The sequence below is a fragment of the Oncorhynchus mykiss genome, chromosome 30 (genome assembly GCF_057628025.1).
Source record: "Oncorhynchus mykiss isolate SJ-2025 chromosome 30, ASM5762802v1, whole genome shotgun sequence".
NCBI classification, from domain to species: Eukaryota; Metazoa; Chordata; class Actinopteri; order Salmoniformes; family Salmonidae; genus Oncorhynchus; species Oncorhynchus mykiss.
This window is the reverse complement of record NC_143051.1, coordinates 9,847,717-9,867,714: the sequence shown is the minus strand read 5'-3', so window position 1 is coordinate 9,867,714 and position 19,998 is coordinate 9,847,717. Positions and strand designations below refer to the sequence as shown.

Sequence of the window (19,998 nt, the reverse complement as noted above, 5' to 3'; positions counted from 1 at the left end):
AGAGGTGGATGTTCTGTCCATCAGGTGTTTGCATTATATTTACCGACTGCTGCTGTGTCCCACCATTAACCCTTCCCCCCTTCAGCCTATTCAGGAAGTACTGGGTGCACCATTCAAAACAGTCCCCCATCTAGACTGTGCATCACAGCTAGTGATAGGACAGCTAGTTGATACTGTATCAGTATACCTAAACATGACTGGTTCTGTTGTGTTGTTCTAGTTTTAAACTAGTGACCTGTTTTAATGTTATCTAATGTCCCCAGATGGTTTACAACTTACCAGACGAGAGCTGCTTTCTGATCGGCACAATCAAAGGTATGGTGACATAGACATTTCTGTTCTGGACAAACTTTCCTTTTCTAGTTTGACCTCAATGCTAACTCTCTCTCTCGCTCCATCTCTCTCTCTCTCTCTCTCTCTCGCTCCATCTCTCTCTCTCTCTCTCTCTCTCGCTCCATCTCTCTCTCTCTCTCTCGCTCCATCTCTCTCTCTCTCTCTCTCTCTCGCTCCATCTCTCTCTCTCTCTCTCTCGCTCCATCTCTCTCTCTCTCTCTCTCTCTCGCTCCATCTCTCTCTCTCTCTCTCTCTCGCTCCATCTCTCTCTCTCTCTCGCTCCATCTCTCTCTCTCTCTCTCTCGCTCCATCTCTCTCTCTCTCGGTCTGTTTCTCTCCAGATGAAACGGGGGAGGGGCTCCACCAAATGGGGGAGGGACTTCACCTGGTTTTGAAGTAGCGATAGATGACATCACTCAACACTCCTCCCTCTGTGTGGAGGGGAGCAGCCTCCACCCCTCCTTCCATCTCTCCTGCTCTCCTATCGTTCAGATTGCCGTGTCTAAGGCAGACGGACAGAGATGTCTAAGGCAGACGGACAGAGATACTGAACTGTCTGAGGCAGACGGACAGAGATACTGAACTGCGGCCTTGTTAATGTTAGAATCTGACGGGGCGTGACCACTGTTTCATATTGAAAACACTATTACTGAGGGGGGGGGGGGGGGCTTTGTTTATTCTTAAATGTTTATATTGTTGTACGAGAGGAGGGAGGCTGCCCCCCCCCTTACACACAGAGAGAGTCATATAGAGGAGGGAGGCTGCCCCCCCCCTTACACACAGAGAGAGTCATATAGAGGAGGGAGGCTGCCCCCCCCCACACAGAGAGAGTCATATAGAGGAGGGAGGCTGCCCCCACACACAGTCATATAGAGGAGAGGGAGGCTGCCCCCCACAGAGAGAGTCATATAGAGGAGAGGAGGAAGGCTGCCCCCCACAGAGAGAGTCATATAGGGTAGAGGAGGGAGGCTGCCCCCCACAGAGAGAGTCATATAGGGTAGAGGAGGGAGGCTGCCCCCCACACACAGAGTCATATAGAGGAGAGGGAGGCTGCCCCCCACAGAGAGAGTCATATAGAGGAGAGGAGGAAGGCTGCCCCCCACAGAGAGAGTCATATAGGATAGAGGAGGGAGGCTGCCCCCCACAGAGAGAGTCATATAGAGGAGAGGAGGAAGGCTGCTCCCCACAGAGAGAGTCATATAGGGTAGAGGAGGGAGGCTGCCCCCCACAGAGAGAGTCATATAGGGTAGAGGAGGGAGGCTGCCCCCCACACACAGAGTCATATAGAGGACAGGGAGGCTGCCCCCCACAGAGAGAGTCATATAGAGGAGAGGAGGAAGGCTGCCCCCCACAGAGAGAGTCATATAGGATAGAGGAGGGAGGCTGCCCCCCACAGAGAGAGTCATATAGGGTAGAGGAGGGAGGCTGCCCCCCACACACAGAGTCATATAGAGGAGAGGGAGGCTGCCCCCCACAGAGAGAGTCATATAGAGGAGAGGAGGAAGGCTGCCCCCCACAGAGAGAGTCATATAGGATAGAGGAGGGAGGCTGCCCCCCACAGAGAGAGTCATATAGAGGAGAGGAGGAAGGCTGCTCCCCACAGAGAGAGTCATATAGGGTAGAGGAGGGAGGCTGCCCCCCACAGAGAGAGTCATATAGGGTAGAGGAGGGAGGCTGCCCCCCACACACAGAGTCATATAGAGGACAGGGAGGCTGCCCCCCACAGAGAGAGTCATATAGAGGAGAGGAGGAAGGCTGCCCCCCACAGAGAGAGTCATATAGGATAGAGGAGGGAGGCTGCCCCCCACACACAGAGTCATATAGAGGAGAGGGAGGCTGCCCCCCACAGAGAGAGTCATATAGAGGAGAGGAGGAAGGCTGCCCCCCACAGAGAGAGTCATATAGGATAGAGGAGGGAGGCTGCCCCCCACAGAGAGAGTCATATAGAGGAGAGGAGGAAGGCTGCTCCCCACAGAGAGAGTCATATAGGGTAGAGGAGGGAGGCTGCCCCCCACAGAGAGAGTCATATAGGGTAGAGGAGGGAGGCTGCCCCCCACAGAGAGAGTCATATAGGGTAGAGGAGGGAGGCTGCCCCCCACACACAGAGTCATATAGAGGAGAGGGAGGCTGCCCCCCACAGAGAGAGTCATATAGAGGAGAGGAGGAAGGCTGCCCCCCACAGAGAGAGTCATATAGGATAGAGGAGGGAGGCTGCCCCCCACAGAGAGAGTCATATAGGGTAGAGGAGGGAGGCTGCCCCCCACACACAGAGTCATATAGAGGAGAGGGAGGCTGCCCCCCACAGAGAGAGTCATATAGAGGAGAGGAGGAAGGCTGCCCCCCACAGAGAGAGTCATATAGGATAGAGGAGGGAGGCTGCCCCCCACAGAGAGAGTCATATAGAGGAGAGGAGGAAGGCTGCTCCCCACAGAGAGAGTCATATAGGGTAGAGGAGGGAGGCTGCCCCCCACAGAGAGAGTCATATAGGGTAGAGGAGGGAGGCTGCCCCCCACACACAGAGTCATATAGAGGACAGGGAGGCTGCCCCCCACAGAGAGAGTCATATAGAGGAGAGGAGGAAGGCTGCCCCCCACAGAGAGAGTCATATAGGATAGAGGAGGGAGGCTGCCCCCCACACACAGAGTCATATAGAGGAGAGGGAGGCTGCCCCCCACAGAGAGAGTCATATAGAGGAGAGGAGGAAGGCTGCCCCCCACAGAGAGAGTCATATAGGATAGAGGAGGGAGGCTGCCCCCCACAGAGAGAGTCATATAGAGGAGAGGAGGAAGGCTGCTCCCCACAGAGAGAGTCATATAGGGTAGAGGAGGGAGGCTGCCCCCCACAGAGAGAGTCATATAGGGTAGAGGAGGGAGGCTGCCCCCCACAGAGAGAGTCATATAGGGTAGAGGAGGGAGGCTGCCCCCCACACACAGAGTCATATAGAGGAGAGGGAGGCTGCCCCCCACAGAGAGAGTCATATAGAGGAGAGGAGGAAGGCTGCCCACCACAGAGAGAGTCATATAGGGTAGAGGAGGGAGGCTGCCCCCCACAGAGAGAGTCATATAGAGGAGGGAAGCTGCCCCCCCCCCCCCCCACAGAGAGAGAGTCATATAGAGGGAAGCTGCCCCCCCACAGAGAGTCATGTAGAGGAGAGGAGAGGAGGGAGGCTGCCCCCCCCACAGAGAGTCATATAGAGGAGAGGGAGGCTGCCCCCCCACACAGAGAGTCATATAGAGGAGAGGAGGGAGGCTGCCCCCCACACAGAGAGTCATATAGAGGAGAGGAGGGAGGCTGCCCCCCCCCCACACAGAGAGTCATATAGAGGAGAGGAGGGAGGCTGCCCCCCCCCCCACACAGAGTCATATAGAGGAGAGGAGGGAGGCTGCCCCCCCCCACAAAGAGAGTCATATAGAGGAGAGGAGGGAGGCTGCCCCCCCCCCCCACACAGAGAGAGTCATATAGGTTAGAGGAGGGAGGCTGCCCCCCACAGAGAGAGTCATATAGAGGAGGGAGGTTGCCCACCCACACAGAGAGTCATATAGAGGAGAGGAGGGAGGCTGCCCCCCACACAGATAGTCATATAGAGGAGAGGAGGGAGGCTGCCCCACACAGAGAGAGTCATATAGAGGAGAGGAGGGAGGCTGCCCCACACAGAGAGAGTCATATAGAGGGAGGCTGCCCCCCACAGAGAGTCATATAAAGGAGGGAGGCTGCCCCCCACAGAGAGCGTCATATAGAGGAGAGGAGGGAGGCTGCCCCACACAGAGAGAGTCATATAGAGGAGGGAGGCTGCCCCCCATAGAGAGAGTCATATAGAGGAGGGAGGCTGCTCCCCCACAGAGGCCCATACAGGCAGCACTATAGACCTCAGACAGGGCCAGTCATCAGTCAGTGCTGCTGAACCTCTCTGTGACTCGAACCTGCAGACTGAGTTTCAGACAGACAGAACCCAGCCGCTTGTGTCCCATTTGCTCTGACCTGAGACTCGACCACACCCACTTTCACGGAAGCAGAGCTGGCGACTCACGAAACCAGAAAAGACTATCTAGATCACGCCGGCCCCAGCGTGGACCTTCTGATCTGTTCTCATTCTACAACTAGTGAGTCCTCTTAGCCAATCAAGTATTGATGTTGTGGATCGATGGAGCTGTTACACTGTAACAGAATGCCATCAGGGCCCTGTTCTGGTCCACGTATCGTATGAATCAGGTCTAATACCATAATATACCCCAGCCTATTTCAGAGCAGGACCGGCCGTCTCCACTGAAGACCCTGCCTGCATAGACGTGTCTCAGCATCATGGGAACTTCTTTCACTTCACTCAAGTCTCTTCAATCTCATTTTTTGTTACTGTCGCTTTTTTTGTATTTAGTTTTGTCTTTTGACTGAGACCGTTTGTTTGTTTGGCTGTTGGTGTAAGATGAGATGTCTCGGGTGCCACACTTCACACTGTTCGCTGGGCTCAGTTCGATTTTTCACACACAGACGGACGCACGGACACACACTGACCCTAATAGACTGTTGACATGGAGAGGAGGAAGCGTCTCTAGACTATTGACATGGAGAGGGGGTGAGGAGGAAGCGTCTCTAGACTATTGACATGGAGAGGAGGAAGCGTCTCTAGACTATTGACATGGAGAGGAGGAAGCGTCTCTAGACTATTGACATGGAGAGGAGGAGGCGTCTCTAGACTATTGACATGGAGAGGAGGAGGCGTCTCTAGACTATTGACATGGAGAGAGGGTGAGGAGGAGGCGTCTCTAGACTATTGACATGGAGAGGAGGAAGCGTCTCTAGACTATTGACATGGAGAGGGGGTGAGGAGGAGGCGTCTCTAGACTATTGACATGGAGAGGAGGAGGCGTCTCTAGACTATTGACATGGAGAGGGGGTGAGGAGGAGGCGTCTCTAGACTATTGACATGGAGAGGGGGTGAGGAGGAGGCGTCTCTAGACTATTGACATGGAGAGGAGGAGGCGTCTCTAGACTATTGACATGGAGATGGGGAGAGGAGGAGGCGTCTCTAGACTATTGACATGGAGAGGGGGAGGCGTCTCTAGACTATTGACATGGAGAGGGGGTGAGGAGGAAGCGTCTTTAGACTATTGACATGGAGAGGAGGATGGGTCTCTAGACTATTGACATGGAGAGGAGGAAGCGTCTTTAGACTATTGACATGGAGAGGGGGTGAGGAGGAAGCGTCTCTAGACTATTGACATGGAGAGGAGGATGGGTCTCTAGACTATTGACATGGAGAGGAGGAAGGGTCTCTAGACTATTGACATGGAGAGGAGGATGGGTCTCTAGACTATTGACATGGAGAGGAGGAAGGGTCTCTAGACTATTGACATGGAGAGGAGGAAGCGTCTCTAGACTATTGACATGGAGAGGAGGAAGCGTCTCTAGACTATTGACATGGAGAGGGGGTGAGGAGGAAGCGTCTCTAGACTATTGACATGGAGAGGGGGTGAGGAGGGGGGCAGGGTGACATAAATAAACACACAGAAATGGACCAAACTGGTTTGGGATGAAGGTGCCCTTAGAACAAGGTTGTGTGTCTTGAGAGTGAAACCACGGCTCATACGAGGCGTGGCCTTCCTTCACCCCTGACAGGATGGGATGGAAACCCTGTATGTGTTCTCAGGTCTGTCCGCTGGCCGTATTTAGTCGTTGACTACTGGCAGTGGAAGTGTGTGTGTGTGTGCGTGTGTTTATTGTTGCAGAAACTAACCTGGTTTGATCATGTCAGTTGTCACTGCTTTTGTTCGTGGCTTAGTTTTCCTTTTAGTCAAGAGAATGAGGTTGGGAGGAAGGAAGCTATTTTTATTTGATTTTGTCCAAAAATAAATGTAGCCCAGTCCTTTAAAAATAAATCCCCAAAATAAAAAAAACCTGTACTGAAAACCACCAAGTCCAACTTGATGTAGTTTGTAGTTTTGGAGCCACACCCTTCATGACTCCTGGGAGAAATCAAGTGTTAATGTTGAGTTGGAACAGAACCTGGCAGCTACTTCAACACCAGGAAGTGAGGATCACAGGGCCTGTTCAAGAGGTCCTTACAGAACGTTCAGGTAGAAATATGTGGTGTTGAACGGATGTGATTGGCTGTCTGAATCCCTATTCTATTTCTATATGCAACGTTCAGAACATTTCACATCACTGAGAATACACCCCCATCTCTACAGACCCTGGGTCACATCACTGAGAATAAACCCCCATCTCTACAGACCCTGGGTCACATCACTGAGAATAAACCCCCATCTCTACAGACCCTGGGTCACATCACTGAGAATACACCCCCATCTCTACAGACCCTGGGTCACATCACTGAGAATACACCTCCATCTCTACAGACCCTGGGTCACACCTCCATCTCTACAGACCCTGGGTCACACCTCCATCTCTACAGACCCTGGGTCACACCTCCATCTCTACAGACCCTGGGTCACACCTCCATCTCTACAGACCCTGGGTCACATCACTGAGAATACACCTCCATCTCTACAGACCCTGGGTCACACCTCCATCTCTACAGACCCTGGGTCACACCTCCATCTCTACAGACCCTGGGTCACACCTCCATCTCTACAGACCCTGGGTCACACCTCCATCTCTACAGACCCTGGGTCACGCCTCCATCTCTACAGACCCTGGGTCTCCATCTCTACAGACCCTGGGTCTCCATCTCTACAGACTCCATCTCTTGTCCTAGTTCTACCTGTGTTCTACCTGAGTTCCCTGTCCTAGTTCTACCTGTGTTCCCTGTCTCTGTGTTCCCTGTCTCTCTGTGTTCCCTGTCTCTCTGTGTTCCCGTTCAGTCTGTGTTCCCTGTCTCTCTGTGTTCCCTGTCTCTCTCTGTGTTCCCTGTCTCTCTCTCTGTGTTCCCTGTCTCTCTCTCTGTGTTCCCTGACTCTGAGTGTAGGTGAGGTCATGGTCACTGTTTCTGTACAGCCGACAGTCAAACTGAAGATGCAAACACGTCTGTGCTGAAAATAAAGTTATTTCGTAAAGATGGTCTGTGTTGTTTATGATAAGGGCCACATACCATAACCACGCTATGAATAACATCACAAATTGTATATGAAACGTGAATAGATTTATTTTAAATACATTTGTGACGTTCTAACTAAAAGCCCTAAATGTTTGCATATCATAGCATGAATCCCTTTGTTTACATACTGGTTTACCTAGTTCAAACTATTCAATCCCCTTTCCACATTTTGTTGCGTTCAAGCCTGAATTTAAAATGGATTATATTGAAATGTGTCACGAGCCCTACACACAATACTAACCTAAATGACAGGAGGCCTGTACAGAATAAACATGTCAAAACTTGCATCCTGTTTGCAATGAGGCACTGAGTACCACTTCATATTTTCAAGGATATTGGTGGCTGCATCATGTTATGGGTATGCTTGTCATCAGCAACCACTAGGGATTTTGGGGGGGGGGGGGGGAATAAATGGAATAGAGCTAAGCACAGGCAAAATCTGCTTTCCACCAGACACTGGGAGACAAATTCACTGTTCGGTAGGACAAAAACACATGTACACTGGAGTTGGTTACCGAGACGATATTGAATGCTGCTCCTGATTGGCCTAGTTACAGTATTGACTTAAATTGTCATAAATCTATGGAAAGACCTGAAAATCACAGCCAACTTCACAGAGCACTTATGAGTGAGTACCTATGTAAATTAGATATTTCTGTATTTAATTTTCAATAAATTAGCAAACATTTCTAAAAACATGTTTTCACTTTGTCATTATGGGATATTGTGATGTCAGATGGGTGTGAAAAAAATTTAATACATTTTGATTTCGGGCTGTAACACAACAACATGTGGAATAAGTCATTATGGGATATTGTGATGTCATTATGGGGTATTGTATGTCAGATGGGTGATTTCAGGCTGTAACACAACATGTGGAATAAGTCCAGCTGTCTAATAATCTACATACAGCGAAGGACCAGGAAATGTCACAATGCAGACAGAGTGGAAGAGACACATTTTAATACCATGTGGACAAGATCAGGACAAAGGATGCGTGTCAGCGTGAACACTGAGCAAAAACATGCAACCATTTCAAATGATTTTTACAAAGTTAGAGTTTATATAAGGAAATCAGGAAATGTAAATAAATTCATTAAGTCCTGATCTATGGAATACAGATAGGTTCGGGTGGTTACAGATATTTTATTTTTTTAAGATAGGGGCGTGGATCAGAAAACCAGTCAGTGTCTGGTGTGACCACCATTTTCCTCATGCAGCGCGACGCATCTTCGCATAGAGTTGTGGAACGCTGTCCCACTACTCTTCAATGGTTGTGCGTAGTTGTGTGTCATGACCAGCTTGTCCAAGCATTTCATGGTTACAGATGTGAGTGCTACGGGGTGGTAATCGTTTCAGGGCAGGTTACCTTTTTATATTCATAGGAACTGAGACAATCTGTCTGCTTGAAACATGTTGGGATTACAGAATGGGACAAGGTCAGTGAAGACACGGACGGGAAATCAGGATACAGATTTAAATGGTTTCACTGTCCGCATCCGGCGACACGTGTAAGATACCCAGACCCAGATGCCTGCGGAAGATCTGATCACGATCAGACCACCATGCATCTTTTAATCATCTACACCTGTCTGAAAATGTGGACAAGACCAGGACACATGTTAGCGCCAGGTATAAACGAGGCTATTAGGGCAGGAGATGGGTGGATACTGTGGCCCAGGGAGAGCAATATGTTGAAAACAGGATTCTTGTAACTGTCCAAAGCACAAAAATCTCACTAAAAGTGCCTTCAGCACCCACACAGCTCTGCTGTAACCCTGCAATGACACAGGACTTGAAAGTGTTGGTTGACTGCACTGGGAGGGAGGGAGGGGGGGTCTAGCCTTTTAGAAGTTACTTCTTAAACAAAATCTCTTTCTCTTAACAATAGTAAAATAAACATGATCAGATTTTTTTTGGAGCATACGTGTTATTTTATAGTATGTTCTGCTCATCTTTATCGATGTTTTCAAAAAATATTGTATTTTCAGTTGCAATGTGGCTATCGGAAGTTAATAGTTGTATCCCACTGGAGAAAATCACTTACTGCTTGAGGAATAAGTTAGACATTTGACAGAATTTGACAACATTTTGACTATATGGAGAATCTCCCCCCACATCACATTGATTGAATCTCTATATAATCCTTATATAATGTTTCACACGTAATGTATAACATGTAGTTTACAGCAGGTGACCATATGGTCAAATGTCTCATTTATTTTTTCTTATTGTATGTTTGTATATATATATATATATATAGTTATTTTTGTTACGCTCGTCTGTTACTTTGTCCTATTGTTGTCTATCTTTTCACTTTTGAATGTTCTTAATCGGAAAATGCAAAAAATAAAATATTTAAAAAATGTATTTAAAAAAAAAAAGTTTTTACATGAACTTGTTAATGAACGATTAAAATGTTTTTATTGTAGTGAATGCTTTGAGTTCTGTAAATGAGTCATATGGGGGGGGGGGGGGGGACCTTGAACATTTTGTAGTAACAGGAACTGCAAGAAGTCCGTCAATAGCGCAGAGCGCTGCCGCTGGTGACCAGGAAATAGGCCTTCTACTCCTATAACACTCGTCAGGTCATGATGGAAAATGTAAGGGATGTGAAACGGCTAGCTTAGTTAGCGGTGCGCGCTAAATAGCGTTTCAATCGGTGACGTCACTTGCTCTGAGACCTTGAAGTAGCAGTTCCCTTTGCTCTGCAAGGGCCGCGGCTTTTGTGGAGCGATGGGTAACAATGCTTCGAGGGGTGACTGTTGTTGATGTGTGCAGAGGGTCCCTGGTTCGAGCCCGGGTCGGGGCGAGGGGACGGTCTAAAGTTGTACTGTTACATAGACTTAGGGGTCAGTGGTCTAAGGTGAGGGTAAGGTGTAGGGAAAGACTAACGTCACCTTTCTGCATGTCCCCTACCAATGGACTATCCTCGGTCCCATGGAACATTCCTGATAGTCTGTACAGTGCATTCTGAAAGCATTCAGACCTGTTGACTTGTTCTACCTTTTGTTTAAACTCGGGGGAGAAGGACCTTGGTTTTTGGTTCTGACGTGCACTGTCAACTGTGGGTCCTTATATAGACAGGTGTGTCTTTTCCAAATCATGTCCAATCAATTGAATTTACCACAGGTGGACTCCAATCAAGGTTGTGGAAACGGTACAACAGTCTGCCTCCACACACCAACCCCTCCAGAGAGGACAGACGGTACAACAGTCTGCCTCCACACACCAACCCCTCCAGAGAGGACAGACGGTACAACAGTCTGCCTCCACACACCAACCCCTCCAGAGAGGACAGACGGTACAACAGTCTGCCTCCACACACCAACCCCTCCAGAGAGGACAGACGGTACAACGGTCTGCCTCCACACACCAACCCCTCCAGAGAGGACAGACGGTACAACGGTCTGCCTCCACACACCAACCCCTCCAGAGAGGACAGACGGTACAGCAGTCTGCCTCCACACACCAACCCCTCCAGAGAGGACAGACGGTACAACAGTCTGCCTCCACACACCAACCCCTCCAGAGAGGACAGAAGGTACAAAAGTCTGCCTCCACACACCAACCCCTCCAGAGAGGACAGACGGTACAACGGTCTGCCTCCACACACCAACCCCTCCAGAGAGGACAGACGGTACAACAGTCTACCTCCACACACACACATTAGAACCTTCAGATATATACCCACTAGTTGAGCACATTGCGAAACAGTCACACACATTAAGCCTTACGTGAAATGAAATCTGTGCTCATCCGTTCCTGTGTTTCACCTACAGGAAGTGGTCTTTCTCCTGCAGCAGCTCCATGTCTATGGATCGTTACCTACAGGAAGTGGTCTTTCTCCTGCAGCAGCTCCATGTCTATGGATCGTTACCTACAGGAAGTGGTCTTTCTCCTACAGCAGCTCCATGTCTATGGATCGTTACCTACAGGAAGTGGTCTTTCTCCTGCAGCAGCTCCATGTCTATGGATTGTTACCTACAGGAAGTGGTCTATCTCCTGCAGCAGCTCCATGTCTATGGATTGTTACCTACAGGAAGTGGTCTTTCTCCTGCAGCAGCTCCATGTCTATGGATTGTTACCTACAGGAAGTGGTCTATCTCCTGCAGCAGCTCCATGTCTATGGATTGTTACCTACAGGAAGTGGTCTTTCTCCTGCAGCAGCTCCATGTCTATGGATTGTTACCTACAGGAAGTGGTCTATCTCCTGCAGCAGCTCCATGTCTATGGACTGTTACCTGTAGGAAGTGGTCTTTCTCCTGCAGCAGCTCCATGTCTATGGATTGTTACCTACAGGAAGTGGTCTTTCTCCTGCAGCAGCTCCATGTCTATGGATTGTTACCTACAGGAAGTGGTCTTTCTCCTGCAGCAGCTCCATGTCTATGGACTGTTACCTACAGGAAGTGGTCTATCTCCTGCAGCAGCTCCATGTCTATGGATTGTTACCTGTAGGAAGTGGTCTATCTCCTGCAGCAGCTCCATGTCTATGGACTGTTACCTACAGGAAGTGGTCTTTCTCCTGCAGCAGCTCCATGTCTATGGATTGTTACCTACAGGAAGTGGTCTTTCTCCTGCAGCAGCTCCATGTCTATGGACTGTTACCTACAGGAAGTGGTCTATCTCCTGCAGCAGCTCCATGTCTATGGACTGTTACCTACAGGAAGTGGTCTATCTCCTGCAGCAGCTCCATGTCTATGGATTGTTACCTACAGGAAGTGGTCTATCTCCTGCAGCAGCTCCATGTCTATGGACTGTTACCTACAGGAAGTGGTCTATCTCCTGCAGCAGCTCCATGTCTATGGACTGTTACCTACAGGAAGTGGTCTATCTCCTGCAGCAGCTCCATGTCTATGGACTGTTACCTACAGGAAGTGGTCTATCTCCTGCAGCAGCTCCATGTCTATGGACTGTTACCTACAGGAAGTGGTCTATCTCCTGCAGCAGCTCCATGTCTATGGACTGTTACCTACAGGAAGTGGTCTTTCTCCTGCAGCAGCTCCATGTCTATGGATCGTTACCTACAGGAAGTGGTCTTTCTCCTGCAGCAGCTCCATGTCTATGGATCGTTACCTACAGGAAGTGGTCTTTCTCCTACAGCAGCTCCATGTCTATGGATCGTTACCTACAGGAAGTGGTCTATCTCCTGCAGCAGCTCCATGTCTATGGATTGTTACCTACAGGAAGTGGTCTTTCTCCTGCAGCAGCTCGATGTCTATGGATTGTTAAATACAGGAAGTGGTCTATCTCCTGCAGCAGCTCCATGTCTATGGATTGTTACCTACAGGAAGTGGTCTTTCTCCTGCAGCAGCTCCATGTCTATGGATTGTTACCTACAGGAAGTGGTCTATCTCCTGCAGCAGCTCCATGTCTATGGACTGTTACCTGTAGGAAGTGGTCTTTCTCCTGCAGCAGCTCCATGTCTATGGATTGTTACCTACAGGAAGTGGTCTTTCTCCTGCAGCAGCTCCATGTCTATGGATTGTTACCTACAGGAAGTGGTCTTTCTCCTGCAGCAGCTCCATGTCTATGGACTGTTACCTACAGGAAGTGGTCTATCTCCTGCAGCAGCTCCATGTCTATGGATTGTTACCTGTAGGAAGTGGTCTATCTCCTGCAGCAGCTCCATGTCTATGGACTGTTACCTACAGGAAGTGGTCTTTCTCCTGCAGCAGCTCCATGTCTATGGATTGTTACCTACAGGAAGTGGTCTTTCTCCTGCAGCAGCTCCATGTCTATGGACTGTTACCTACAGGAAGTGGTCTATCTCCTGCAGCAGCTCCATGTCTATGGACTGTTACCTACAGGAAGTGGTCTATCTCCTGCAGCAGCTCCATGTCTATGGATTGTTACCTACAGGAAGTGGTCTATCTCCTGCAGCAGCTCCATGTCTATGGACTGTTACCTACAGGAAGTGGTCTATCTGCTACAGCAGCTCCATGTCTATGGATTGTTACCTACAGGAAGTGGTCTATCTCCTGCAGCAGCTCCATGTCTATGGACTGTTACCTACAGGAAGTGGTCTATCTCCTGCAGCAGCTCCATGTCTATGGACTGTTACCTACAGGAAGTGGTCTATCTCCTGCAGCAGCTCCATGTCTATGGATTGTTACCTACAGGAAGTGGTCTATCTCCTGCAGCAGCTCCATGTCTATGGACTGTTACCTACAGGAACTGGTCTATCTCCTGCAGCAGCTCCATGTCTATGGACTGTTACCTACAGGAAGTGGTCTTTCTCCTGCAGCAGCTCCATGTCTATGGATTGTTAAATACAGGAAGTGGTCTATCTCCTGCAGCAGCTCCATGTCTATGGATTGTTACCTACAGGAAGTGGTCTTTCTCCTGCAGCAGCTCCATGTCTATGGATTGTTACCTACAGGAAGTGGTCTATCTCCTGCAGCAGCTCCATGTCTATGGACTGTTACCTGTAGGAAGTGGTCTTTCTCCTGCAGCAGCTCCATGTCTATGGATTGTTACCTACAGGAAGTGGTCTTTCTCCTGCAGCAGCTCCATGTCTATGGATTGTTACCTACAGGAAGTGGTCTTTCTCCTGCAGCAGCTCCATGTCTATGGACTGTTACCTACAGGAAGTGGTCTATCTCCTGCAGCAGCTCCATGTCTATGGATTGTTACCTGTAGGAAGTGGTCTATCTCCTGCAGCAGCTCCATGTCTATGGACTGTTACCTACAGGAAGTGGTCTTTCTCCTGCAGCAGCTCCATGTCTATGGATTGTTACCTACAGGAAGTGGTCTTTCTCCTGCAGCAGCTCCATGTCTATGGACTGTTACCTACAGGAAGTGGTCTATCTCCTGCAGCAGCTCCATGTCTATGGACTGTTACCTACAGGAAGTGGTCTATCTCCTGCAGCAGCTCCATGTCTATGGATTGTTACCTACAGGAAGTGGTCTATCTCCTGCAGCAGCTCCATGTCTATGGACTGTTACCTACAGGAAGTGGTCTATCTGCTACAGCAGCTCCATGTCTATGGATTGTTACCTACAGGAAGTGGTCTATCTCCTGCAGCAGCTCCATGTCTATGGACTGTTACCTACAGGAAGTGGTCTATCTCCTGCAGCAGCTCCATGTCTATGGACTGTTACCTACAGGAAGTGGTCTATCTCCTGCAGCAGCTCCATGTCTATGGATTGTTACCTACAGGAAGTGGTCTATCTCCTGCAGCAGCTCCATGTCTATGGACTGTTACCTACAGGAACTGGTCTATCTCCTGCAGCAGCTCCATGTCTATGGACTGTTACCTACAGGAAGTGGTCTTTCTCCTGCAGCAGCTCCATGTCTATGGACTGTTACCTACAGGAAGTGGTCTATCTCCTGCAGCAGCTCCATGTCTATGGACTGTTACCTACAGGAAGTGGTCTATCTCCTGCAGCAGCTCCATGTCTATGGACTGTTACCTACAGGAAGTGGTCTATCTCCTGCAGCAGCTCCATGTCTATGGACTGTTACCTACAGGAAGTGGTCTATCTCCTGCAGCAGCTCCATGTCTATGGACTGTTACCTACAGGAAGTGGTCTATCTCCTGCAGCAGCTCCATTTCTATGGACTGTTACCTACAGGAAGTGGTCTATCTCCTGCAGCAGCTCCATGTCTATGGACTGTTACCTACAGGAAGTGGTCTATCTCCTGCAGCAGCTCCATGTCTATGGATTGTTACCTACAGGAAGTGGTCTATCTGCTACAGCAACTCCATGTCTACAGATGTGCTCTACTGAACATGAGGGATGTGAAGGATTGAAACTCGCTATCCAGCGTCTCTATGGAGAATGAAAATTAGAGTCAACTGCAAAGTCAATTTAGTTATTCTCACATTACACACTTGACATGTTTCTCTAGGGAGAGACAGGGACATTATACTTCAGTATGTAGAGCCATACCATGCAAGGCAGTGAAGAGAAAACAGTGTTGTGCCTGCCTGTATGGGTAGTGTTACTGTCAATACTGCCAGCTTCAATCTGCAGGTGTAGAGGTAACTGTACCTATTGCTCTACAGAGAGTACACTCACCACATTCCTTTCATCTCTGCCATTATTAGGTGGAAGTGTTACGTTCCCCAACGAGAAGCCCAAAATGGTCACTCAAACAGAAGGGGGAACTACCAGTCACTGACAACAACCAAAACCAAACTGCTGGGGTTCTGAAAGACTAATGTCCACTGAAAGTTGGCTAACAAGAACTGGGACCTAAATGACACCTACCATGAGCAGCCACTAAATTTGCCCGAACAAAATAAAAAATAACACCAAAATTAAAGACAGGAAGCAAACCAAAATGTGGCACAAAAAAAAAAACCCAGGGAAGATCATATAAAATACTGTTTTACAGTCATCAAATAGGGAACACCAACTAAAGTTATTAACCCTCCAGATCTCATAAGACAACTGGAGTTCTGGGCCAGCGCAGGTGAAACGCCTTCCCACTAACGAGATGACAAATCAAGGCAGGTGTAACACATACTGACTGACGAGGTGACCCCAATTTGTGGGGCTAACGCACTAATGTTTTTTCATTGTTGCCCCCTAATCAGGAACTGATTTAGACCTGGGACAACAGGTGGGTGCAATTAATTATCAGGTAGACCAGAAAACCAGCAGGCTCAGGACCTCGTAGGGTAAGAGTTGAATACCCCTGACCTATAATTAGGTCCCTACACCGATAGACAATTGCTGCTAATGAATTCATGCTCATCTGATGGCAGAGAGAGGGTGATGGTCAAACTTGGTACAGTATGTCACTATACTGTTAGCACTGAAGCGGTGTGCCCTAGTATGAAGTCCACTGTGTGCAGCTCACCCTGCACTGACATAAATAACATGAGCATGTCTACTTCTGCTAAACTTACCAGTAAAAGCAATGAAAACAAGCAGGCATCCCAGAAAAGTGATAAAACTAGCCCACATTGACATATGTAGCTTAAGAAACATGAAACATGAAATAAATCATTTGCTAGTAACATATGACATGAATTTTCTGACAATCTCTGAAACTCACTTAGATAATACCTTTGATGATACAGTGGTATAAATAAATGGTTATAACATCTACAGAAAAGACAGAAATGCCAAAGGTGGAGGAGGTGTTGTCGTTTATATTCAGAACCACATTCCTGTAAAGATTAGAGAGGATCTAATGTTAAATACTGTTGAAGCAATATGGCTACAGGTTCATCTGCCTCACCTAAAGCCCGTTCTGGTGGGAAGCCGCTATAGACCACCAAGTGCTAACAGTCAGTATCTGGATAACGTGTGAAATGCTTGATAATGTATGTGATATCAACAGAGAGGTATATTTTCTGGGTGATTTTAATATTGACTGGCTTTCATAAAGTTGCCCACTCAAGAAAAAGCTTCAAACTGTAACTAGTGCCTGTAACCTGGTTCAGGTTGTCAGTCAACCTACCAGGGTAGTTACAAACAGCACAGGAATTAAATCATCCACATGTATTAATCACATATTTACTAATGCTGCAGAAATGTGCTTTAAAGCAGTATCCAAGGTTTGATCTTGCTCATTGTGAAATTGTTTGATTATGTGTGTATATTGTTTTTTATTCCTAGGTATTATTGTATTGTTTTTTATTCCTAGGTATTATTGTATTGTTTTTTTATTCCTAGGTATTATTGTATTGTTTTTTTATTCCTAGGTATTATTGTATTGTTTGAACTACAAACACAAGCATTTCACTGCATCTGCAGTAATACCTGCAAATCTGTGTACGTGACAAACAAACTTTGATTTGATTTAAATGCACACCCATATTTATTTTTATTTTTTGGGGGGGGGGACTAGGCATGTTTTTGTCCTTTCCGATTACATAAAATAGAATATAATTATGTACACTTTACAGAAATATAAAACACAACATACAACAACTTCAAAGATTTTACTGAGTTACGGTTCATATAAGGAAATCAGTAAATTTAAATAAATTAATTAGGCCCTGACCTATGGATTTCACATGAATGGGAATACAGATATGTATCGGTTGTTAAATAGATAGCTTTAAAAAAAAAAGGTAGAACACCAGTCAGTGTCTAGTGTGACCACCATTTGCCTCATGCAGCGTGACACATCTTCGCATAGAGTTGATCAGGCTGTTGATTGTGCCCTGTGGAATGTTGTCCCACTTCTCTTCAATGGCTGTGTGAAGTTGCTGGATATTGTCGAACACGTCGATCCAGAGCATTCCAAACATGCTCAACAGGTGACATGTCTGGTTAGTATGCAGGCCATGGTTATGACGCCAAACAGCAGTCAGGTCAAGACCCTGGTGAAGACCACGGGCAGATGAGCTTCCCAGAGTTGGTTTCTGGCAGTTTGTGCAGAAATTCCTTGGGTTGTGCAAACCCACAGTTTCATTAGCTGTCTGGGTGGCTGGTCTCCGACCATCCCTCAGTTTCATCAGCTGTCTGGTTGGCTGGTCTCCGACCATCCCTCAGTTTCATCAGCTGTCTGGGTGGCTGGTCTCCGACCATCTCTCAGTTTCATCAGCTGTCTTGGTGGCTGGTCTCCGACCATCCCTCAGTTTCATCAGCTGTCTGGGTGGCTGGTCTCCGACCATCCCTCAGTTTCATCAGCTGTCTGGGTGGCTGGTCTCCGACCATCCCTCAGTTTCATCAGCTGTCTTGGTGGCTGGTCTCCGACCATCCCTCAGTTTCATCAGCTGTCTGGGTGGCTGGTCTCCGACCATCCCTCAGTTTCATCAGCTGTCTGGGTGGCTGGTCTGGAAGCCGGTTGGACGTACTGCCAAATTCTCTAAAACAATGTTGGAGGCGGCTTATGGTAGAGAAATTAAGATTGAATTATCTGGCAACAGTTCTGGTGGTCATTCCTGCAGTCAGCATGCCAATTTCACACTCCCTCAAAACTTGGGACATCTGTGACATTGTGTTGTTTGACAAAACTGCACATTTCATTGTTCCAAGTACAAGGTTCACCTGTGTAATGATCATGCTGTTTAATCAGTTTCTTGATATGCCACACCTGTCATGGGGATGGATTATCTTGGCAAATGGGAAATCCTCACTAACAGGGATGTAAACACATTTGTGCCCAAAATTTGAGAGAAATAAGCTTTATGTGTATATGGAAAATTTCTGGGATCTTTTATTTCAGCTCATGAAACCAACACTACATGTTTCGGTCATATTTTTGTTCAGTACAAGTATATTTGAGTGTGTCCTGTCCAGTGGTTTAAAGTACTACTTATGTGTTTTTTGGGGGGCATCTGTACTTTACTTTTTATATTTTTGACAACTTTTACTTCACTACATTCCTAAATAATTTTTATTTATTTTTACTCCATACATTTTCCCTGACACCCAAAAGTTCTCGTTACATTTTAAATGCTTAGCAGGACAGAAAATTGCCCAATTCACACACTTATCAAGAGAACATCCCTGGTCACCCTTAATGCCTCTGATCTGGCGGACTCACTAAACACAAATGCTTTGTTTGTAAATGATGTCTGAGTGGTGGAGTGTGCCTCTGGCTATCTGTAAATGATGTCTGAGTGGTGGCGTGTGCCTCTGGCTATCTGTAAATGATGTCTGAGTGGTGGAGTGGCCTCTGGCTATCTGTAAATGATGTCTGAGTGGTGGAGTGGCCTCTGGCTATCTGTAAATGATGTCTGAGTGGTGGCGTGTGCCTCTGGCTATCCATTCGTTTGAAAAACAAGAATATTATGCCATCTGGTTTACTTAATGTAAGGAATTTTAAATTATTCATAATTTCACTTTTGATACTTATGTCTATTTTAGCAATTATATTTACTTTTGATACTTAAGTATATTTAAAATTAAATCCTTTTACACTTTTGCTCAAGTAGTATTTTACTGGGTGACTTTCACTTTGGTCATTTTTTATTAAAGCATCTTTACTTACACTCAAGTATAACAACAATTGGGTATTTTTTCCACCACTGGCGCTGTCTATCTGGGTCAGAGAAATCATGAAAAACCTCCCATCTTTCCCTTAATGCGTCTGCGCAACTTTCTGTGCGTCAACGTCACCTGTTTCACAGCAATATCCAGGAAGTGAGTCGCCGCTTGTTGTTATTGTTCAATTGATAGCTAGCTAGCTGGCTAGTTAACACAGATTTTTTTTGTTGCTGTTCATTTTCGTGGTCCGAAAATGGCGACTTTTATTTCTGTCCCGTTAAAGAAGTCGTCTGAAGTAGATCTAGTTAAGCCACTTTCGAAATTCGTCACGGCGACATACCCAGCGGCTGAGGAGCAAGCGGACTACATCCGATCCGTGGAGGAGTTGAACAAGCTGCGCAAGAGTGCTCTGGGGAGGCCGCTCGACAAACACGAAAGCTCACTGGAAATCCTCCTGAGGTTAGAAAGACTGCCAGACTCGAGTAGCTAGTTTAGGTTCGCTAGTCTGCTAACTCCAGCTAGCTGCTTAACCTGGGTAGAAATGGCTAGGCTTGATGCTAACTAACTGGATTGCCGCACCCTGAAATTCTCGGATGCGGTTTTCCCCTTTTGAGTCATGTGTTTGTCAATGCGTTAACTTGTCATAAATTGTTAATCGATGTCATTTTGATGTCTTAATTCCTCAACAACGAGTTCCCCGTGTGAAATGAACTTGC

The 19,998-nt window shown here is 47.5% G+C and overlaps 2 protein-coding genes across 7 annotated transcripts in view; both read left to right on the top strand.

Moving 5' to 3' along the window:
• LOC110514928 (upstream-binding protein 1) overlaps positions 1-2,598 on the top strand; it is a 72,187-nt gene extending 69,589 nt beyond the window's left edge. For both annotated transcript variants that reach the window (XM_090227481.1, XM_090227482.1), the window contains exons 16-17: positions 264-315; positions 675-2,598. In XM_090227481.1, the coding sequence (XP_090083607.1) occupies positions 264-315; positions 675-733 (111 nt within the window). In that variant the 3' untranslated portion in view covers positions 734-2,598. The remainder of the gene's footprint in view (positions 1-263; positions 316-674) is intronic.
• Positions 2,599-19,378: 16,780 nt separating this feature from the next.
• The window catches only part of LOC110487897 (programmed cell death 6-interacting protein), a 52,923-nt gene continuing 52,303 nt past the window's right edge, over positions 19,379-19,998 (top strand). For 2 of the 5 annotated variants that reach the window (XM_036971816.2, XM_036971815.2), the window contains exon 1: positions 19,384-19,741. In XM_036971816.2, coding sequence (XP_036827711.1) covers positions 19,536-19,741 — 206 coding nt within the window. In that variant the 5' untranslated portion in view covers positions 19,384-19,535. Of the gene's footprint in view, positions 19,742-19,998 lie in introns of all 5 variants that reach the window. The other 3 variants (XM_036971817.2, XM_036971814.2, XM_090227480.1) reach the window with 3 other exon arrangements.